The 21,805-nt window shown below is 44.7% G+C and overlaps 1 protein-coding gene across 5 annotated transcripts in view; it reads right to left on the reverse strand.

Annotated features, from left to right (window-relative positions):
- Nucleotides 1–21,805, reverse strand: part of Stacl (SH3 and cysteine-rich domain-containing protein) — a 351,595-nt gene that overhangs the window by 15,759 nt on the left and 314,031 nt on the right. For 2 of the 5 annotated variants that reach the window (XM_075672475.1, XM_075672473.1), the window contains 5 exons: nt 20,110–20,165; nt 18,260–18,432; nt 16,268–16,349; nt 13,735–14,034; nt 3,524–3,547 (listed from right to left, as the gene is read on the reverse strand). In XM_075672475.1, coding sequence (XP_075528590.1) covers nt 3,524–3,547; nt 13,735–14,034; nt 16,268–16,349; nt 18,260–18,432; nt 20,110–20,165 — 635 coding nt within the window. Of the gene's footprint in view, nt 1–3,523; nt 3,548–7,725; nt 7,859–13,734; nt 14,035–16,267; nt 16,350–18,259; nt 18,433–20,109; nt 20,166–21,805 lie in introns of all 5 variants that reach the window. The other 3 variants (XM_075672476.1, XM_075672474.1, XM_075672477.1) reach the window with 2 other exon arrangements.

A 21,805-nucleotide genomic window follows, 5' to 3' on the forward strand; every position in this document is an offset into this window, starting at 1 on the left:
GAAAGAAAGGGAAGGGAAGAGCAAAAGAGAAAAGGGAGAGGAGGTTGTGTCTACTATTGTCAAAGAGCAAAATAAAAACAAAGGGTAAAAGCTGCCTAGCTTGCATATGCATCGCCAGCACTACGCCAGCTACTAGCAAGCAAGGAGCAGTCCATTAGCAGAAAAAGTGAAGAAGAGTCTCTCTCTCTCAAATTGTCTGTCTGATCTCTGCAGATAAGTCAGAAGGATTCGTTTATAGCGAAGCAAATTTTGTCTCGGCAAAGCTTAGGGTATCCAGAATACCAAACCAAGTACGGTGTAGTAAAAGAGTCTGTTTCATAAATAAGAATACCCTAAACCGGTCTCATTCGTGGAACGCAAGAGATCTTCAAATATGAAACTGTGAGATTCTGCTATTCCTTGATACTAGAGATAATTAAGAAATACTATATTCAAACAGAGTTAGCCAATTGTCACTTTTAAAAACAACTGGCAGTGTTACGGGCAAGCGAGAAACAAAATAAGCTATGGTTACCGAGTTCTACAGCACGAGAGCAGTAACAGACAAGACAATTCGGGAGATTCCCTGTCTTCAACACCGACTATAATCTAACAGGCACTACTGGCACTACTAAGGCAGCAGCTTAGTTGCGACAATCATACACCCATCACACAGACGCTCGACAATCATACGCAGTGAATGTGACATGTGACACGCAGTTGAACAGTTTCATACACAAGGTGTATTGTCTGACAGTTGTCCTTGCTTGATGCCTGCTATGCAAATAAGGCATGGAACCGCTGTGTACTGTGTAAATGTTGAAAATGAACAACACAAAATAATTTTCTGAATCCATAAAGTTGTATAAGTAGGTTTGTCTTCGTCTTTACCTAAAGAGAAAAGAGTATATCAGACGATTCTCAATATGAAATTGTCTGAATAACTAGATGGCACCCAGAAGGCAATTTTTTGAGTTGTTGAATATGAGAGGAGCTCCTTTGCAAGACGCCCGTGGAGACATCTGGCAGCGTTAGGTTAGGTGAACTAAATTAATTCGCGAACACGGCACCTTTCGCAAACCTTGACACAAAAGAGACAAATGTTTGTGCGAAGGGGTTCGTAAAGCGACGATTGATTGAGTCGTGGAGTTAATATCCCAAACAATTTGACAATGCTGAAACTTACGGAGGGTCAAATAGCATCAAATCGAAAAAGAAAGCATGAAATTCAATGTGTAAGAATGCCTAACTCCTGTCTTACTGATCCATTAAGGGTACCGAATCAAATTCATGTTTTAGCAATTCCGAAGGTAAGAAGCGTAGCAAATGCTTCATGCTACGGCTTTGAGGGTCTTGGGCGTGGCACTTCGAACTATTTTGTCACAAATAGGCTGTGCTTCCTGCTTTGCGATATCGAAAGATTGTTGTTACGTAGGAAACAAAATATACATTATGGTCTTGCGTCCTGGCCTAGCGGCACCTTTGTGTAAAAGTTGTTTTGCAGTGCCCATGAGAAGCTTCGTGTCCCAGTGAGCTACAATGACGAGTTCCCTAAGAACGATATTGGTTGGACAAGATTTGGAAATGCTGAAACCAGTAGGCAGGTCGCTTCGAAGGTTAGTGACCACTGACTCCGAGAAACTGCTTGTTAGAGGCGCGATCAGTGGTCGCGCCTCCATACATTACTTAACCGATATATTGCGATAGTTTTGCATCAGATTTTACTGGTACCTACATTTAGGTTCGCATGCTGCGTCTCTTATGCCACTTCCATAACGAAACTTTCCATTATATGGGTGGTTTGCGAGTGACGTTGAAATTGCTAGGCAATACGAGGACCCCCACCTCATATTCACATCCGTAAAGAGAAACTATGAAATCGTACAATTACGTAAGCTTCAGTTACACTAAAGTAGTGTTTCGCTACCACACACAAAAAAAAAATTCTGCAAATTTTTAGTTAGCTCTCATGCGCTGACGTTGACCACACTCTTAAGCAAATGTACACCCTTGGGGGTGTATATCTGCCACAAAACAATAATTGTCATCTGTCTTGCTTGCACTCCCTTCCTCGAAAACGCTGCGTTCGCTACTTTCCTGTCGAGAATGCTCTGTCATGCTGATAAGGCGCATGCCGTTCGTGACTTGGGAGTACCGGGCTCGCCGCTTAAAGAGAGGAAATGCGGACAAGACAGATGACGATTATTGTTGTGCGGCAAAAGGGTGTAATTTTGCTTAAGAGTGCAGATAATTTGCTTGATGAGCACAGATGATATTACATTGTCGCCAGTATTGCGACGCGTTTAAGAAAACCCGAACAGACTCCTTCAATGCTCAGTGGGAGAAAAAAAAAAACATTTTTGAAGGGACCAGTACGCTTACGAGTCAAAGGCCCTGTTTAACTTGGCGTGCGTGAGACAGGTTTAGGAAGAAGCTATCTGAATATGGCATTATTTACATGACCTCACTTAGTTGTCATAGATATTCAAACATCAGTAGAGTTTCAGCTTAATCTTAATTTGTCATCATCATCACAGCCGAACCAAATCCTCGGGACAAAAGCTTCATCAAGTCTCCATCTAAACATGTGCCCTATGAACCCAACCGTGCTTATACTAACAGATTTCATAACATAATTCCCCCAAATCATTATCTGTTGCGAGTTTCTTCCCCCTGACATTTATTCACTTCCCTAATCAACCATTTGTCACCACTGCTTGCCCTTAATCTCCACTACCATATCACTTGCTCTCGTTTGATCCTTAATCCATGCTGCTGTCTTGCTGTGTTTCAGTGTTACGTGCAATACTCTTCTTTTTCTACTATGTACCTAATGAGGGTCTCTTTAGTTTCTAGATTTTTGGATTGTAAAACTTTATTTGTCCAACAGATGTAGGGAAGGCTTTAAGTCTTCCCGCCTAGACGACGGCCAGGAGTCCTTGGACCCTAGCGGCGATTTCGGCCAGTTGGACGGTCTTCAGTTGAATCTCCGGATCGGAGCTGAGTAATAAGGTCTCCCATTGTTCTAAAGACTTTATTCTTCCCTCAGAGGGAGCCTGTGGGCATTCCCACAGAATGTGATTAAGATTAGCCCTGGCTTTACATAGCTTACACTGGCTGGGGTACTGACGCGGGTAGTAGAGGCTGCACGACACCGGGCTTGGAAACGAGTTGGTTTGCAGGCGACGCCAAGTGGAGGCCTGGCTCTTGTTTAAGGATGCATCAGCCGGAGGATATTTAACCCGCCCTAGTCTGTAGTGTTGTGTGATTTCTCTGTAGCACACTAAGCGGTCTCGCCCCGTTAGTTTCTAGAGAAGATTATGCGCTTACAAGCAGGAAGCATTGACCAATCTATATTGATGGTTATGCACTCATGCGCTCAACTCCACAGTGCCCAGACAGGAAGGATTGCCACCACAGCAAAAACATTGTCATAACCATGTATTCCGGACGGTAACTGGTGTAATGGCGCGTTCACAAACACAAAGACATGGACACAGTGACGAGCACACGACGGGACACACGACACGAGGACGCACACTACCTGATACTATCTGTCTCCAACGGGCTTTTGCAAAGAGCGGGCGTGAAAGAAAAAAAAAGACGGAAGGAAACGTTAAAAATTTTTGTGCGCAAGACAGGGCTGAAAGAGAACACGAAACAAGAGTGAAACAAAAGTAAAATGACCGGGTTAGGCTGTTCACAAGTTCGTCCTTAATTTTTTGGTTATCGGATGAATGTGACAGTTACATCTTGTTTTGTAAGGGAAAGTTGGCGTACACCGGAAAGTAGTGTCACGAAGATACATCCAAAACCCCACGCGGGCTCCTCGGAAATAAAAATTCGTCTGTCCTGTCTGCCTGGCCTCTCTTTTTCTCCGACAATTTTACTGCTCAACAGTTAGCCCAACAGTATACAATACTAAAGTACATTTCTTCTACAACTGGCTCTTCCTTGTGAAACCTTGTTCCGAGTGAGCGATGCATCATGTGCTGCAGGCTCATCGCCTGCACCTTTTGAAAAAATTACCTGGCCTTCCACATAAGAAAAGATTTGTGCTCACCTGATGTTTCTACGCTTTCGGCGTCTTTTGAACGCCTGTCCTGTCCACCTGGCTTCTCTTTTTCTCCGCCAATTTTGTCACTCAGCACAATGACCAACATGCAACACCAAACCAGCCCAACAGTCTACAGTACTAAAAAAGCTTCGCTGTTGACGAACTCTGGAAATCGAAACCTCCACCACCGCATTTCCGAAAGTGGCGCTTAACTTACAGTTTGTAGTCCTCCTTAGCATCCTTTTGTGCGAGAGAAGTGTTCCATTTTATCTGATTTTCCTCTTTCTAGTTCCCCTTTCTCTTATCCTCGTGCAGGGTAGCGAACCAGATGCTGGTCCGGCGTTGACCTTCCTACATTTTCGATTTGCATCCTCTCTCTTTACTGAATAAGCTATTAGGGAGGTGAGCAAACAGCAGCAAAAGGTCGAATCCACTGACAAGTTGACGTTTGAGCACGACTAATCGACAGCTCGATAAGTCTATCTCACTGCGTTTCCGCAGAACTTCACCGCTTAATGTTCCATAGCTTCCGGCGTCTTAATTCAAAGTGGCCCTTCAATCTGCTACCCTCACTATTTGATCATTCTGTAAAGCAATCACACTGAAATTGTGGTGGTGCCGAGTTCGATCCCCGGACCAGGACGAATTGTCCCGGTCTGCACTAGTTTCAGGTGAACACCAACTCTACCTTCGATCGATGTACGTCACCTTGCAGATGTCTGCTCTGTTAATTTGTTCACATGTTGTTCTGTGGGTCAGACGCATTCGCTCATTAAAGAACATTTTAATGACACAGGGGCCCCGAAGCACGTTTAATCGAACCATCGGGCGCTTCTTCTTTTCGGACACACGAGACTTATTTAATTGTTTGGTTATCGTGAGTGTGATGTTCGTCAAAGGAACGGACCATGTGCCACCGTTGACGCGTAGCCACTTCGGTATAACTGTTACGCTAGGACCTCTTGTGTATTCTTTTTCACCAATTCCCCGAGAAACGTTCTTTCTTCATGAACCTGTTAATACCACTTTGTGATGGCTTCAGCATGATTGACGTCGTGGAGGACGTTCCGACTCAACGCGTACAAATGAAAACGCGGAATGATAGGCCCGAAACAAGGAAAATCTCAGTAAATGTGCTTCAGGGCCCGAAACTTGCTTTTAGAAATGGGCGTTACTATTTTCTACACGATTGCAGATTTATACTATGGGCGTTGTATGGAAGTTTTGTTACACTTGCCGGCATGACATGCACGTGCTTCACGGACGACCTGTGTACAAATGGCTTCAGCGAGTGCATTGGACAGGACCCATGACACAATGCCATGCAGGAATTGATAACGTTTTAACCTGCTGGATGACGCCAACCATAGTCTCACCTACCAAGATTGGCCACTTAATTGACGGTTAAAGATTTAATTCAATTAATAATGTAGACCTGAATCAGTCATGGGAACGAAGCTATGAGGGTTTTGCAGTTGCTGCTGCCAACAGTGCGTGGCCTTTGTTCGTCGTAAGCACTGAATAATGCTTTTTTTTTATAACTAGAGACAATTTAGATTGTTCAATGATTATCTTTTGTCTGCTTATGCCTGCTTGCTGAACTGTATCTCGGAGCAAAAGCCTCTGTCAGGCTGTATAGCCTTTTGCTTTTGCTTCGATTTCTGTTGATGTACAGAAAGAAATCAAATAAACCTCAAACCTCAAAAAACCTCAAACTGGCCAATGGAAATGTGTTTAAGTGCAGGTTTCTCTTTTGCTTTTTCCAGCATACAAAATATGCTAGTGTAGGGATAGAGAATTCAGAACACACATATCGATTACGTCAGAATTGAAACAAGTACAATTTGTTTCTTATTCAGCCTTTCAACAACGGGAATCTTTGAGAAACACTAACCTAAAAAATCAAGTACTTTCTCAAGCATGTAGAATATACTTCTAGTACGTGGACAGAACATTAGGATAGATATCTTGATTACTTTAGAATAAAGAAACCTAAAATTGTTATTCATGCGGCACCTTCAATGAAAAAAAATATATGCTTTGACAAACGTGAAACTGAAAGAACAGTGTGCTTGACATTATATGCTCAGGGTTGCCGTGGCCAGAACACAACTTTCTGTTGAAGTGTAAGACTATAAATATTGCAGTTAAAAATTAATGTCTAGAGATGACAAAAATGAACAATCACTGTTATATTTACGACTTAGTAGCCAACCGAGGAAGGTGACTAACATACGGTGAACGGTAAAAATTTTTGAATCGAAGGCTATGACGCGTTGTTTACAAATTAGCAACTGCCCCGCATTCTTGATACTGTAAGCCATAAGACAGTTTCTTCACACTGAAATAAAACAAGTGAAAAAAACACCATCTAAAAACACAAACCTGCGTTAAAGAGCCAGTTTGAGCTCGTTCGTGAAAACTTCGTTTGAAAATTTGGTAACAACAAACATCCAAGCATGCACAACATTCTCCACACATCGCAGCATGCCACCACACATGCTTGTGAAAAGGACGTCGGGGAAAGGTAATGCACGCAAACAGAGATGAAAGATGCAGACGAGGGAAAGTTAGAGTAGGCAGAAAAGATGCTTGTTGCTTTTTCTAAGGTATCATCATTGGCATGGGTTGGGTCGTCTGCTGCTGACCACACTCCCGTCCGCTTGCAGGAATCGTGCCTTCCTCTCACTATTACGGCTCTAGCGAAACCTAAACACAAACAGTAAACAAAAAACACACAACTAAGCTGGCCTCGGCATGGACACTATGTATAATCACGAAGAGGAAGCAAGTGAGGCCTGGAAGCAACGATCTATTCTATGGCGACATTGAGCAAGCACCAAAGGAAATAGATGAATAGAACAATTCAAGAATTGTGTAATATGAGTGACAAGCCGACGGCTACACGCGATTGTAACAGATAACTTGCTTTATCTGTGTTGGGAGGGCAAAGTAAATGGATAAATTGACAGCTTGTGAAGGTCTTTCTGTCTTGGTCAACAGGTGCGACTCATTTCGTTCGCTATTCGGGAAGCGATAACAGAAAGCGTAAGCTTGCTTTTTACGGTGATTGTGGTGGTCAAAAGGCTCCTTTAACAGCTAACGTAGGGACATTTGTGGCGAACGGAAATTCGCGACAATGCTGTTCAAGAGAAACTGATTTATGCATGTCCTACGGGCGTGTAAATAACTGAGGCTAGAATATGTGTGCAGGGATAACGGCTAGAACTTTATCTTTCGTTTTATCTTACGTACTAGCACACCAGGATATAAAAAAGACGATAATTTTTCAGAGACTTTAGAAACCTACTGAACAGCAGGTCTATCTAAAGCAAATGTAAAGCACATAACATTGTAGTTGAGGAGCTGTTGCTCTAGTCAGTGAAATCTAATGACCAACTGCTACATAGTGTGATTCGCTTAAATAATTTGGTGTAAACTGCCCAACGGTAGTCTGTCCACTCCATCGTTGTTCATAGAGTGAATTAATATTGCTACGGACCAGTAAGCAACTAAAAAATATAGCGTGTCACTCTTAATACACAACTCGAGATACTAGCAACAAAAGGCGAACGTAAAAGCACACAGAAAAGGTAGTGGCTACAGAAAGGCTGGAGCACCGAACTACTTCTGCACGCTACAGGCACTACGACAGCGATACGGACGTGTCGTTGCTTTCTCGTTCTTACTGAAAACTGGGAGAGGACGGAGGCGCTTTTCACGCAGGCTGCCGAGATTAACCTACTCCTTCCGAACTCGAAGACTTCTTGGGGCTGGGCTTTTTAGGCTTAGAAACCTTCTTGCGTCGTGGGGCAAGGTGGTCTCACCGATCGGAAGATGATGACGTGAAGGAGGGGCAGGGGACGTTGAGAAGAAGAGAGAGAGAAAGAGAAGGAAGAGACAAAGAAGACACGAGACACAAGAGACGAGGGTAAGGACACAAGCGGGAAGCACGATGCGCAGGCATACATTATCGGGCAGCTTTTGCCACGCGACACCCGGTGCCCATTTGTGTGCAGGTTCTGGTCTTGGGAACCGGTAGCGGAATTGCAACACGAAGAGGGCTACGCACAGCACCGTAGACGCCATTGCCAGAGTACTGTGATCATTTGTTCCTACGGTGTGTGTGTACGTGAGTGCTTGCGGGTCTCTCATTTGAAATGATGTAAAAACGGCGTTGTGTGCGCGATACCAACAGCACCGCTTTAGAATGGCAAGCGCAACATCGCTTTGTTCGTGTCAGTCCGGTGTACAAAGTGCCACGAGTGAATTTCTGAGAGATGGGCCGCATGCTGAGAAGCGCCTTTGTTCATCGACCAGAACGAAATAGAAACGTTCGCACTGCACATCATATTACCGTCTCCTTATCACGAAGATTTGCAGTACGTGTTTGATTGTTCTGTTCACAGCGCTCTTCTCCATTATATCTTCTTTTCACCGCAATTTCTAGCATGCAATAGCCTGTTATTTTGTCGTTATGTTGTGTAGCGGGAAATCGACGTGGGTTGGTCTTGCACTGTGAGCGTCGTTGTGAATCTTACTATCGTTGAGCTTTAGAGTATTCACGCGAGTGTTTTTTTCGTGATAGCGTGTTTAATGTGCATCGGCTGTCCCGTATAGCACATTTGTCTATCCTTTAATGTCATTCTGAGCGCAGTGTCTCTTCCTTTCCAGCTGTCGTTTCGCCTTTCATGTGCTGTACCTCGCCCCTACGTTTGTTCCTGCATGAACTAACGGTTCCAAAGTTCCAGTACCAGCTTACATAAATTTATTCCTTTATTTGCAGAGTGAGGCGCAAACCTCATATTCGTTTAATTAAGGTCAAATTAGTTCTTACTTTGTGCACTATGCTCGCACGCATGTCGTTTCTGCTGGCATCGAGTGACAACATATGTAGTGGACTAAGGCTCTGCTTTCAATAAGAGCACCTCTCAGACCTACGTAAACGTAAAACTACCGCACAGCTGCACAGCCTTGGTCTCGAATTTTGTACAGACATGTAGCCTGAATAGTACAGTGATCGAGCATAAACTGTAGTTGCCACTCGACGCAAGCGAGAGAAACAACCGCACAAAGTAGCAACGCACCACACAAATTGGCGTGTTCTTTGATCAACGAAAGGATCAAGAAATATATCTCGTCATCCCAACCAGATTCATTTCCTATTGCTAACTAGATCAAACACCATAAAAAAAAACGTGTTCAAAGTGGGCGTAAGGATGCCGTAGCAAGCAAATTGTTATGCCAAGATATTAGCGTTTGTGCTTGGCAAGTGAAAAATTGATATATAACCGAAAGCAGCCACGTGTATTATTCACGCAGGAAATTTGGGCCGATTTCTTGCATTTCGTTGATCAAACAACTATATATTCCTGTCGAAAGGTTTGCACGAGTGATAGCCAGGGCTTGTCCCAACCAAATGACAACATTGTAGAGCTGCAGTAACTCATTTTCTATTTTCATGTGACTGCTTTCAAATGCCTTTTTATGTGGCTCGTTTTCCTATTTAGAAGCAAAGATTGCATTAAGTGACTGCTTCACAGCCAAGCACAGTTCTTGAGCATGCAGGCAGTTAGCATACTTGTACAGCAAAGATTATGTGCAGCTCATGACACCAGAACATGACTGTTGAAAGGACAACGAATATGTGCGAAACACCACATCACGAACGACAAGGATAGAACACAAAATACATTGCTGGAGCCACTGAACTACGCATCAGCTTAAACAAAGGCTTGATAAGACCACTGGCATAAGGATAAGTCAGTGAATGAAATAACGTTCAATGAAGCGTCTGTCAAACACTTCGCGTACCTGAGATGCCCATGTGACTAACATGACATTACTTTGGGATAGAAGTGTTTCATCATACTAGTAAGATAAATGTCAGTGAGATAATCTCAGCAGAAAGGTTTTACTATAGTATTCACTTACCAGCAAAACTGTGAACACGTGGAAGCATCTCACAGAAAATACTGACATCACACTTTCGATTTAGTGAATCACTTTGAATTGGAAGACTACAGGATCAAGCCGCACGAACTAAAGTTTTGTGACTAGCCGCCACTTCAAACGCAGGACAAACATTCATTCTGTTATTTTTCATTTTACCTTGAAAGTTTCTGAAAGCCTCTTATCTTACCAAAACCCCTGAAATCCTGTTGAGCTACCTGACGTGGAGGGTACAGATTTTCAAGTGAGGGAACTTGCACAATAACCACTCGAGTCGAGGATGCGTTAGCGCCCAAGCATCTTCAGCGCACATTGTTTCTTTCTCTGCAGTTTAAATATTTGTGTTTATGTACGTTGCGCAGTTAGCAACATGTATTAGCAGTGGGCATGCACACTGAAATTTGGCAGCTGCGTTTGACAGACGTCAGTGCTTGTTCAAGGCACCCATGAAATTTAGTTTTTTTCAGTTTTTAAATGCATTTTTCTCTACATTTTTCAGGAAGCACAATATGCACAGACATATAGGTCTGGGCGTGTTCAGTGGCTCCACCTAAATTGTGCAGACCTAGATGACAGAGTGCAGCAGCACAAACTGGGGAACAACACATATGACCACAACGAAAATTCGCGCAGATTTCGACAACGTGTACATTATATGTGATGGAGGGGAATAAACTTAAACTTATTTTTTTGCGACACTTAAGTGCGACGTTTTTTCTGCCTCAGCGACTAATGACATGTGCAGAAACATCGGCAATGCTTAACAATTGAGACGTTGCGAGACCTTTGAACAGTCTGAACTTTACTATTGTTGTTGACGCTTTTTAAAAGTGCCTAGAAGTGAAGCACATTCGTGCACGGTCCACATCAGCTGTGGCAGAAATGAATTACCGCGAAAAACGTGAGTGTTAAGAAGAGAAGTGCATCAGTGTTTGCATTTTGCCATTCATGGTAGCAGCCAAGTTCCAAAGAACAAGAAAAATAAGCTTCTGAGCTCAATTTTCTGAGTAAACTGAGTATTCTATTGCAGTGATAACTTAGTGCCGATTGCAGTTAAGCCAGACTATGCACTCAGCTATGTTTACCAGGTTGTTGCCAAAAAAAGTACAATTGCAGATAAGAGTAGATTTTCAAAGGTGATCTAATATTTTCTCGGCTGACTCTGCTACTATGCGATGCGCTGAAGCAACGCAGTCTATATCCTAATTCGGTCTTTTAGTCTACGTAAGCTACCAGTTCTATAAGAAGGTCCCACAAGTAGTGTCGTGTTAACGAGGCTTTTCTCAATGCCATGTGTTTCTCAGTCCACTCAAAATTCGACAGATACTCCGAGAACCGAGTAGCGAATGTGCAGTTTTTTTACCAGAACACATCGGAACTGATACTGTATTTGTTTAAAGAGAGTTAGTGTTCAAAGAACTGCTGAAGGGATACCTTTGTCACTGGTTTACTCCTTTTTGTAGTAAAGCTATCGACAATTCACTGTACTGAACAAGGCGTTAAGAATTTACATAAAAGACAAAAATGTCGCGTTGCTTTGAAATGCTGGAATAAGTAGTATGCGCATCGATGACTCAGCAGCAATCTTTTGTAAAGTAATGAAAAAAATAGAATAGGTGCAGATTGCTAAAGATTCCCTTAAGGCGATGTATGGCACAATCGAACTGCCGGAACGTGTAATAGCAGCGCCCACATTCTGGACGAAATACGTCATGTTCCAGTTACTTTAGGCGATGGGTGAGCGGGTAATTTCTTGCTTATGTTTACTGCACAGGGTGCGTGGGGCCGCAGTTATTTAACGCTTTCAGGAATATCACTATTACTGCACGTTAGTTGACCAAGTCATCGACAGAATGCCCGTCGATATGGTGACCTTTAAATAAAAAAAAACATCGCCAGAAAACGGTACACGAGGAGCAGACACACTCGTACGACTATGACGCATCATCATGTGCAATAAGTCACGCAAAAAAGAATCTATACCTCTGAAGGCGATCTACCGAGAATACCGGCATGGGCATAACCGTTTAACGCGCTACCGAAGAGGACTAGAGCGGTCATATAAAGAGGGAAACTTGAATTCATCAACAGTGGACGAACTAGAGGGGCTTTAGACAGGAGCCAACGTTTTGACAAAAGGACTTTTCCTTGTCAGCGCCAATGCAAGTCCTGACGAATACAAGTTGTATTGCAGAAACGTTGGCACCGAGTCAAATATCCCATTGTTTCGGAATGAGAATTTTGCTTCGTCAGGGCAAAGAAGACTACTGCTGTTGAAGACAACTGCTCTTGTCAAATATTGATTTCGGGTTAAGGCCTGGCCTCATTCCAGAAATGGGACTTGCCCTTGTCTGAACTAAGAAAACGTCTGATGGCGACAAGTCGCCCTTGACTAAACGTGGGCAGCCTCGATGCACGAACTAGAGCCAATAATTCGACACTGGGACTTGGTCTTCGTCGGGGCTACAAGTCGTGACAAACTTCCCCTTTCGAGGCAAAGGTAGCCTCAGCCCTGTGCCAACGTTTCGGCAAGGGGACCTTTAAGTTCCTCAGCACTCCTCGCATACCTGGCGGAGACAGGTTCATTCGTCCGTACGCTGGATCCGGAATGGGGCCGCACGAGCTTGTCCTCTGTTGATTAAGCAACTGCTACTAGAAGAACTACTTAAGCACAGTGACAGATGGGGACAATCAAGGTGACCAAACGTAGACGTCTACAAAAAATGAGGTACAGCGCGAAGGACAAGGACTGCGAGAGATGACATACACAGCGCTGACTTCCAACACTATTTTATTGCGTTGCCACATCATGTGCATATATACAAGAGGGGGCATGCGTAGAAAATGAAAGGCAGTCATACCAGAAATGAAAGATAGTCAGATTGCGTTTCATTTTCTGCGCATGCCCCATCTTAGCGAATGCCCCCCATAACGAATGGTTTTATGGTCCGTATTGGAATGCCGACAGAAACGGTACAAACGCTACAGGTTTAATGATGTGGCCAGAACTGCGGCGAGAGCAGGCGTCAATCTAGAGTTCCATGGGAAGGAAAGTGCAGCTCCGTAATTTTCACACATTTTAAGGTGTAGTTTTCGCGGAAAACGGAACTTGCCTCAGGCTCAGGCGTCGTCATCTAAAGCACATGATGATCAGGGGTACATCTTCAAACATATTTGCGTGTAGTTTTGACAAGAGTCGCGGCATAGGCAGGTCACTCCAGAAAACAGGGTTAAAAACGTACACCTTCAAGAACTACGCACCTTTACAGTGTAGTTTTGCTGCGCCATAAATGTGACCGCACTAAGCACGTGCATTCGTTATATGAACATACAGACAGACAGAATGTGCAACAAATACACATGATGTGGCAACGCAATAAAATAGTGTTGGAAGTCAGCACTGTGTATGTCATCTCTCGCAGTGCTTGTCCTTCGCGCTGTACGTCATTTTTTTTTTGTTAAAACACGTTGGCGGGCTAGTTGGTTAGAATCCATGGTAGAGTGTATAAGCGCAACTGGACGAGGACGAAGAAAGTCTGTGTATCTGTTTCTTTCTTCGTCTTCGTCCAGTCGCGCTTATACACTCTACCATGGGTCATTTTTCTGTCATGAATTACCAACTAGCCCAAGCAACCACCCTAGTAGACGTCAACGCTCGCTACCAGTGCTTTGTCATCTGTCACGAGAACTTTTGAATTCCGGTTTTAGAGCGTGTCTCGCCCCTGTTCGAGGAGGCGTCCGCTTACCAGAGGACGACGGATGGTGCTGGTGCGAGGAGACAGTGAGCATGTGCGAAGAAGAGGAGGAGGCCGACGACGAGGCGTTCGAGCGGGGTCGGCGTTGCTGCAGTGACGCCACGCTGGACGAGACGCTACTGCTTCCGCCGCCGTCCCGGTCCGCGCCGGGTCCGAGCCGGGTGAGCGTCGAGGAGGCCTCCATTCCCCCTCCTCCTCCGCGATCCCGGCGGGACGAACCACCCAGGTCGCCGGCCTGCTTCAGCAGCTGGTAGATGGGGTCCACAGCGTCCGGCGTGGCGCTGGGCGTCTCTGTGGGCGGGAGCGGGCAGTCATTAGATAGTGAAAAAGTACTCTGTAAAAACGGTTTCTTTGAGGCGTATCTTTGTCTCACGACAATACTTTGGAAAATACTTTGTAGTCATAGATGCTACACACCGACGATGGGCTTTCGGTGCAGAATTAAAAATAAAATGTAACTTTGATCTTCATCTTCGAATTTAATGTTCTATTACCGCTAAATTAATGAACATATAGTTTTAGGCTACGTTATTTTCTAAACTGATCAAGCGTTTCTCTTTGTCATACATATAAAGTGTAGTTTTGCGGCTCAACAACAGTATCACAAGGCACCATGATCAATTTAAGCAGCTATTTAAGGGCTTGGAAGCTGGAGTCCCGACTCTATAGCGGATGGTCTTGTGGTCCGTATTGGAATGCCGACAGAAACAGCACAAACGCTACAGGTTTAATGATGTGGCCGGAACTGCGGCGAGAGCAGGCGTCAATCTAGAGTTCCTTTGGGAAGGAAAGTGCAGCTCCGTAATTTTCACACATATTAAGGTGTAGTTTTCGCGGAAAACGGAACTCGCCTCAGGCTCAGGCGTCGTCATCTAAAGCACATGATGATCAGGGGTACATCTTCAAACATATTTGCGTGTAGTTTTGACAAGAGTCGCGGCATAAGAAGGTCACTCCAGAAAACAGGTTTAAAAACGTACACCTTCAAGAACTACGCACCTTTTACAGTGTAGTTTTGCTGCGCCATAAATGTGACCGCCATAAGCACGTGCACGCGTTATATGAACATACAGACAGACAGAATGTGCAACTTCAAACACCCACACCCACTCTTCGATGTGTACTCTTGCAACGCAATAAAAATTTGTATTGCGCTTATGTTTGGTCATGAGTCAGGGTGCCTGCTGCTGCTCGGGCACCCCCACGCGCCATTCAAAGAGAAAAGAAGGTAGAGAACGCCAACTTTTGAGCACTGTACACCCCTTGAGGTGCGGTCTCGCCACACAATAACACTGGCGCTGAGCGTGGCGCTGAGCATCTCTTCAGGAGCGAGATGAGTGCGCGGTTGTCATTCTGGTGTTACAAGGGGAGAATGCCTGCACCTTCAACCATTTTGGTAGATCTTTTGAGGTGTAGTCTTTCCGGGAAAAAAAAAGCCGTCGCGTTTCCCAACGGCAGTGCCTTTCTCTAGCGCTCTATGTCATGGAAGGACATCGAAATTGGTATGAAAAACTTGGAGGACGCTTAAGCTTCGCCTTCATAAGTGGAACGCGATGGCATTCAAATTTCCCGGACTGCTCCCCACGCTTCCCGGCAACTGCAGCTTACGCAACCGTAATGTTTACAAGGAAACGCTGGCAGCGAAGGATTTGCGCGAAGGTGACCTTTCTGGTAGGAACGCGGCCTCTTGCGTGGGTCGATCCCGGATGTAGTGCACAGCCGCCCGCAAAAAAACAACAACAAAAACAAAACATTATTTTCAGGTTTCTGTAGTTGTTTCGCACATTTAATATTGAAGTCTGAGACGACATAACATAAAAGACACGCAAAGTCTTTGTGAACTGTCATTCTCAAAATTCCGAGGAATAACATAGTCAGAAATTTAAGACAAGGTATGAGTAACTTTAGTGATAGAATGGTGTGGCAATATAGACCGCATATACCGCATGCCATATAGCAAAACGTAGCATATACATATACCTAAATATATACGGCAATTTGCCTTCACGGACAACGCGACGCCGACGCCGACACCGACACGAGATTTTCTGCGACACGGGCCATCAACGCTATCGAGCTAAAATAGAGGAAAGGTGATGCAAGTGGGCGTTGTTTGGTGGCCATTGCCCATAACGACCGATTACCTGCAGGATCGTCCTGCAGAATGAGCTGCACGATATCATATCGTTATCATAACACACACACACACACACACACACACACACACACACACACACACACACACACACACACACACACACACACACACACACACACACACACACACACACACACACACACACACACACACACACACACACACACACACACACACACACACACACACACACACACACACGCACACACACGCACACACACACACACACACACACACACACACACGCACACACACACACACACACACACACACACACACACACACACACACACACACACACACACACACACACACACACACACGCACGCACACACACGCACGTACACGCAAGAAGGCATTGCTTACTTTCTTCCTCAGGTTCGGCTGGGATGATCTTGGTCTCAATTTCTGATGCTGACCGCTGTCTTCGAAGAAGTCTGGGCTTGGGCTGCAGCGAAGGACAGTCAAGTTGGAAAGCTTATCTCATTTAATTATTACAGAACAGTGAGAACACGTGAGTGCACTGCTATATTAGTACCCACTAAAAATGCATCTGCATGGTAGGGTGACTCGGTTATCTAGAAGTATTATTTATGTAGCACTGTAGGCGATATCATTATTTCGCGCGACGTACTAATGCCCTTACGAAAACCTATGAGCTCAGGCCAGCATCCATCTATGACATTATCCTGTCGTGTTCGCAAGCAACAAATGAGCCTTGAACATTTTAAAAGAAATTTTCTCATTTAAACAAATAAACAGTTGCGGTGAGGCTCATCTTCGACGCCACAATTGCCCGTATTCCGATGGAGGCGAAATGCAAAGACAGTCGTGTAGTGAGCCTTGGGTTCACGCTGAAGCACCCCAGCTTCGAACCAGAGAGGGCAAAGCCTGCTGCGCAAGCAACAGCACGCCGCCATCCCGGAGCTCTTGCGAAATTTGTGCACTTGCATTGCTTCTTCCAAGTGTCACGACGTCTCAGATTGCTTGATAAAAGCCTAATCAATGCAGGAACATGGTTTCTCGACATGTACTAATACCATAAGCATGCCAAGATCCATCTCGCTGCACCTCGCACATTTGTTTATCGTCGTTTAGATTCTACATGCGATGGATCTGTATATGGTGAGGGTTTCTGAAAGCACTCGGTAGGTGTAAACGCTGCGTGTTTCTACACAGAATTCTTTAGTCTCACCAGTTCCCAAGCAGTGTTTCAAACTTAAAGGGACGCCAAAGAGAAAAAAATTATTTCTTTCTGTACTTGTGAATTACCCTTCCACAATACAAAAGACACCACTCTTACCGCGAGAAGCCGCTTATTAAGTGAGAAAAAGCGCAAAAATGAAAGACGAGTGGCGCCGCCTCCTTGAAGTTCCCGCACCACGTCCCCGCGGTGTCATGTATTTTGATGGCGTCTTCTAGGGCCTTTTTAATTCTTTAGCTGTAAGGATCGACTACATTGTGTTTTAAAGGAGCCAAAAATTGAACAAGTCTCGGGAACTTTTACTGAACCAACACGGTCCAAATACGAAAAAAATAAGTTGAAATCTGTGACGTCACACTGACGCACCGGCGTCGAGGTTTCGGCGCGAAAAGAACTGAAACATTGATGTTCATTTTCCTTTATAATAACCAACCTATTATTTCAAAATTAACGACAAAAAAGTTCTGAAACAATACTTTATCACTCTAAACCGATTTAGTGTTTTGCTTTAGTGTCACTTTAAGGCATGCTCGTGTACGCTTCTGTGAATGGTTACTAGGCAGTGTCCAAACCCACGCTCCAGCGACGGCTCTCTCTGAAGTAACAGAACCAGATTTCGAAGGCTATGCTTTTACAAGCTACGTGCGCCAGAAGCGATTGCAGGAGACAGTAACACGTCTAAGCCGCCATATTTTGCATAGCGCTTATTGCCCGCAGTGTCACTATTGAGCAACAAGATGAAACTCACCTTCACTCATCGCCTGCAAAAAGTGCCCGAAGTATTTAATCTGACTGAAAAAGAAAGAGGTGCTTATTGAAACTACTCTTTGTTTATATTTGTAGCAACCCGGTATTTTTGGTGTTTGTACCAACACAAGCGCGTGCCCTGATGTTATTTTTTGCTTTAGTAAACAGAATGTTTTTTTTTATATTTAGTTTTGCTGTCTATAGGTGGCGCGGCAGTAGGAATACCCGCATGTTCCTCGCCAATCACTGTGTCCGGATTTTGAAACGCATGTGGCTTTACGGGGGGTTTTCGCAAGCGATTTGACTGAAGAGCTCCGGTTCTTACACCGCCGCGATGGTTCAAATAGAATATGACGAGAGCACTAGTAGGTAGGTAGGCAGGCATGCAAGCGAGGCTGGTGTCGCACCTGGCACCGACTGGCCTTGTCCTGGCACTCGGCGTGCACGTTGAACTTGCACAGCTTGCACTTGAGCCCCTGGCGCACGTGACCGCGCAGTATCTCGCGGCACACGTCGCACGCGGTCACCTTCTTGTACGTGTACTCCTGGAACACGTGCTGGCCCGTGTCCCAGGACACGCCTGCAGAAGGTCGTGCCTCGTTAGCCGTCGAAACAACAACAACAACAACAACAACAACAACAACAACAACAACAACAACAACAACAACAACAACAACAACAACAACAACAACAACAACAACAACAACAACAACAACGACGACGACGACGACGACGACGACAAGATAGAGCCACTGAAAGGAAAACCTTATCTGCACCCCAGATAAATATCAGTTGTCACGAGGACAGCAACGACGACGCTAGCGCGGCTACACAGCGACTCGCACATAGCATACACTGGGTGCCATTTTGGAGACTCTCGATTGCCGCCACGTCGGCCACTTGAGCCAATTAGAGAAGCTATAGCAGCCCTGCGAACCAATCAGGACTGGCAAGATGGCGAATTTGACAATATGGCGGAATTCGACAATGTACGTGTTGGCACTTTGCCAGGATTAGCTTCTCGGCCTGCGGCTCTCACTTTCGAAGAGCTGCTGTTTGAGGCTACGTCCCATGCCGACACACGCATGCAAAACATGGAAAGAAGCGCCTGTGCTAACACGAACGACGAATAAAAAACAAACTTATTGATAAATACACAAAGGATTTTTAATACATTCCTTGCATAACAGACGGGCGTACTTGCCCTCTATAAAATTTTTTTGGAAGCTAGTGATACTCTCGGCAAATATTGGGTACAGTTTGTATTATTCGTTGTAAACCTTTTGGTCCCGACGGGGAGCGGCCTGCTTCAGGCCAAGGAACTAGCGCGACCTGAAGGACCTGAATAAAGTTTTTCATACGCTACCATACTGATCGTACGTGTTTTATTTGACCTGACCGTGTTTTAATGCCTGTTCTTATGTGCCTCTCTTTGACTTGACTGACCCAATGGATTGTGATCTGACGTGTTTTCTTACGCGCTTTGTATTTAGTGCGTTTAGTACGCTATTAAATATGTGTGTTATGTGATTTTCTTGTGAGCCGTCTTTTGTGCGCACATGTGACTTGACTCTAAAGTTTAAGTGTTCTATCCAACTTTTTATTCCTGCGACCGTTAACTTGTCAGTGCCGCGTTTTTTCTTCATTTTTACTATCCAGTCTTATGTGAGAAAGATCAGCCGGCATCCCATAATAAAAGATAGGGGCAACGACTTTCTGATTCGCCCTCGTAAATATTGCGCATAAGAGAGTCTGTTGAACTAAATATAAAGTAAGCGTAATGGTGAGATAATGGTATGCATGGGAGTCGCAAGCATGGTGATTCAGCCGGCATGGGAATGACGGTTATAGCACATGAATTTGCCTAAACTTTGTCGTTATCGTTTTAAACGGCTTTGCGACTTTGCAAGTTGGTCATTTGCAACACGATATTGCGTTCTAACTGCAACAGTCTCCGTTCCTATGCTTGTGTCCCGATTTCTATTGCCTTTCTCGCATTTATAAAAGCAGGAATGATCGAAAACTGACACAAGTAAATGCAGATACAGCGTAGCAAATGAATCCACAAGAATGTGTGAAGACACAAGCGCGGAGATCATGCAAATACATGTACTGACCGTCATTCTCGTTAAAGCTGAACGGTCGCTGCGCCCTTAGCAAATTTAGTAGAAAACCCTGTGCCGAAAAGTTCGTCTTTATGCGTAATGGCGTCATGCACTTCGTCACAGATAGCGATGTTAAATGCGGCGATTCTCACCTGCGCCACCTGCGCCGCCAGCAGCATGGCTTCCTTTCCGGTCCGACCCATCAGGCCTGCGCAGAGAACGGAATAGAAGGCGTGGTTGTAGTCAAGGGTTTGACGCAGAACCGTCAAGCCAGGTACAATTATAACACAATTATAAACCCTGTAGCTGACCACACAACGACGAAATTGACGCTTCGGTGACCATATGGGCACCTTGTTTACAATACAGAGACGTTACCGCCGAAACAGCTAGAGTATTACTGATTATGTGGCGAAGCGGCTTCACATAGGTGCGGTGGAAGTTGGCCGTCTGTCTTGTGATGGGTGTTGTCGGTAAGTCTGAGCGATCGGCGATTCCAGATGAAGCTGTGGTGACAACCTTCGGTATGTCGCCAAGATGCTCGTGCCGTCTCGATCTATGGCGTGCCCAGATGCATGCACGCGCTCTGCTAAGAAGTTTGTCGATGTAGTTGTCTTCAAATCATCTAAAAATACCATGGATTGGGACGGCGCGAGGGTCTTGGCGACAGACCGAGATGTGTGATCACAGCTCCTTCTGTAACCACTGATCGTTCAGACTGGTGACAACACCCCTTAGCACAACGAAAGGATATCTTCACAAAACATACGCGAAGTCACTTCGCTACGTGTTAAAGAGTACTTAAGCTGTTCCAGTGGTGACTGTTTTGCATTGTGAACGAAGTGGCAGTGCGGGCACCTCAATTTTGCTGTTGTGTGATCAATGACAGCATTTCTAATGGCTATGTTATAATGCGTGTTAGTTCTGGTAGGGCTGTTGTTCAGTCATACGGGTTTTAAGTGACGCGAAATCGACTAAGGCTATTATGTACCAGACCCGAAGTTAAGCGCATGTGGGTGCATTCATTTTCAATGTTTTGAGAATATCGAAGCGGTGGCCCTTGGCCGTGTAGTGGGGTGCCCATAGAAACCGTAGAGTTAGAAAGCTCCTTGGTTGAGTGGTTCTGTGTTCAGCTTCCACACCTTCAAAGAGTTACCAGCTGCATTTTATCGATGCCATCGCTCGCTACAAATATATGCATAGTGGGCAGAGACGCGTACTTCATGGACGTGCTATGAACATAAACAGATTAAAAGGACGCCCTAAGTTCATTAGGCTGTTGACTATTGATGACATTAGGCTGTTGACTTTACACATCATTCTCTACTGATTCTTTTCTTATTTTCTGTAAAAGTAAGTTGTGAGAGGTCGACGCGGTAGGTCTTATGGTCGTTTCAGCAGACCCCCTTCGCCTTGTCGTTACGTTGGATAGAGCAGAGGTGAAATCTTGTTATTTGGCGTGAAATGAACGATGAATCGCGTGCTAATATAAGAAACTCAAATACAAGAAAAAACTATTTGTTCCACGCTAGAGCATTTCTGCTGTTATGGCTAACCACGGCAGCGGCACAGCTATTGGTGTAACGGCATGCTGCGCCATAATGGAGGGACTCGTCGCCACGTGAACTGAGATACATGGGGCCAAAATTCATAAGAACTTATACGTCTCTTTGTAAAGTATGCACACAATCATCTTCACACAGCTCATGAACTTATGAATACTCACATATTCGTGACTAAAGTTCATAGACCCTGAAATAAAGACTGTCAACCTCAATTAGATTGAAGGATATGAATTTGTGACGTATTTACGGGCAGTCTGTAGACTATATATATGGTCAAGAGGAC

Source organism: Dermacentor variabilis, chromosome 10 (assembly GCF_050947875.1).
Source record: "Dermacentor variabilis isolate Ectoservices chromosome 10, ASM5094787v1, whole genome shotgun sequence".
NCBI classification, from domain to species: domain Eukaryota; kingdom Metazoa; phylum Arthropoda; class Arachnida; order Ixodida; family Ixodidae; genus Dermacentor; species Dermacentor variabilis.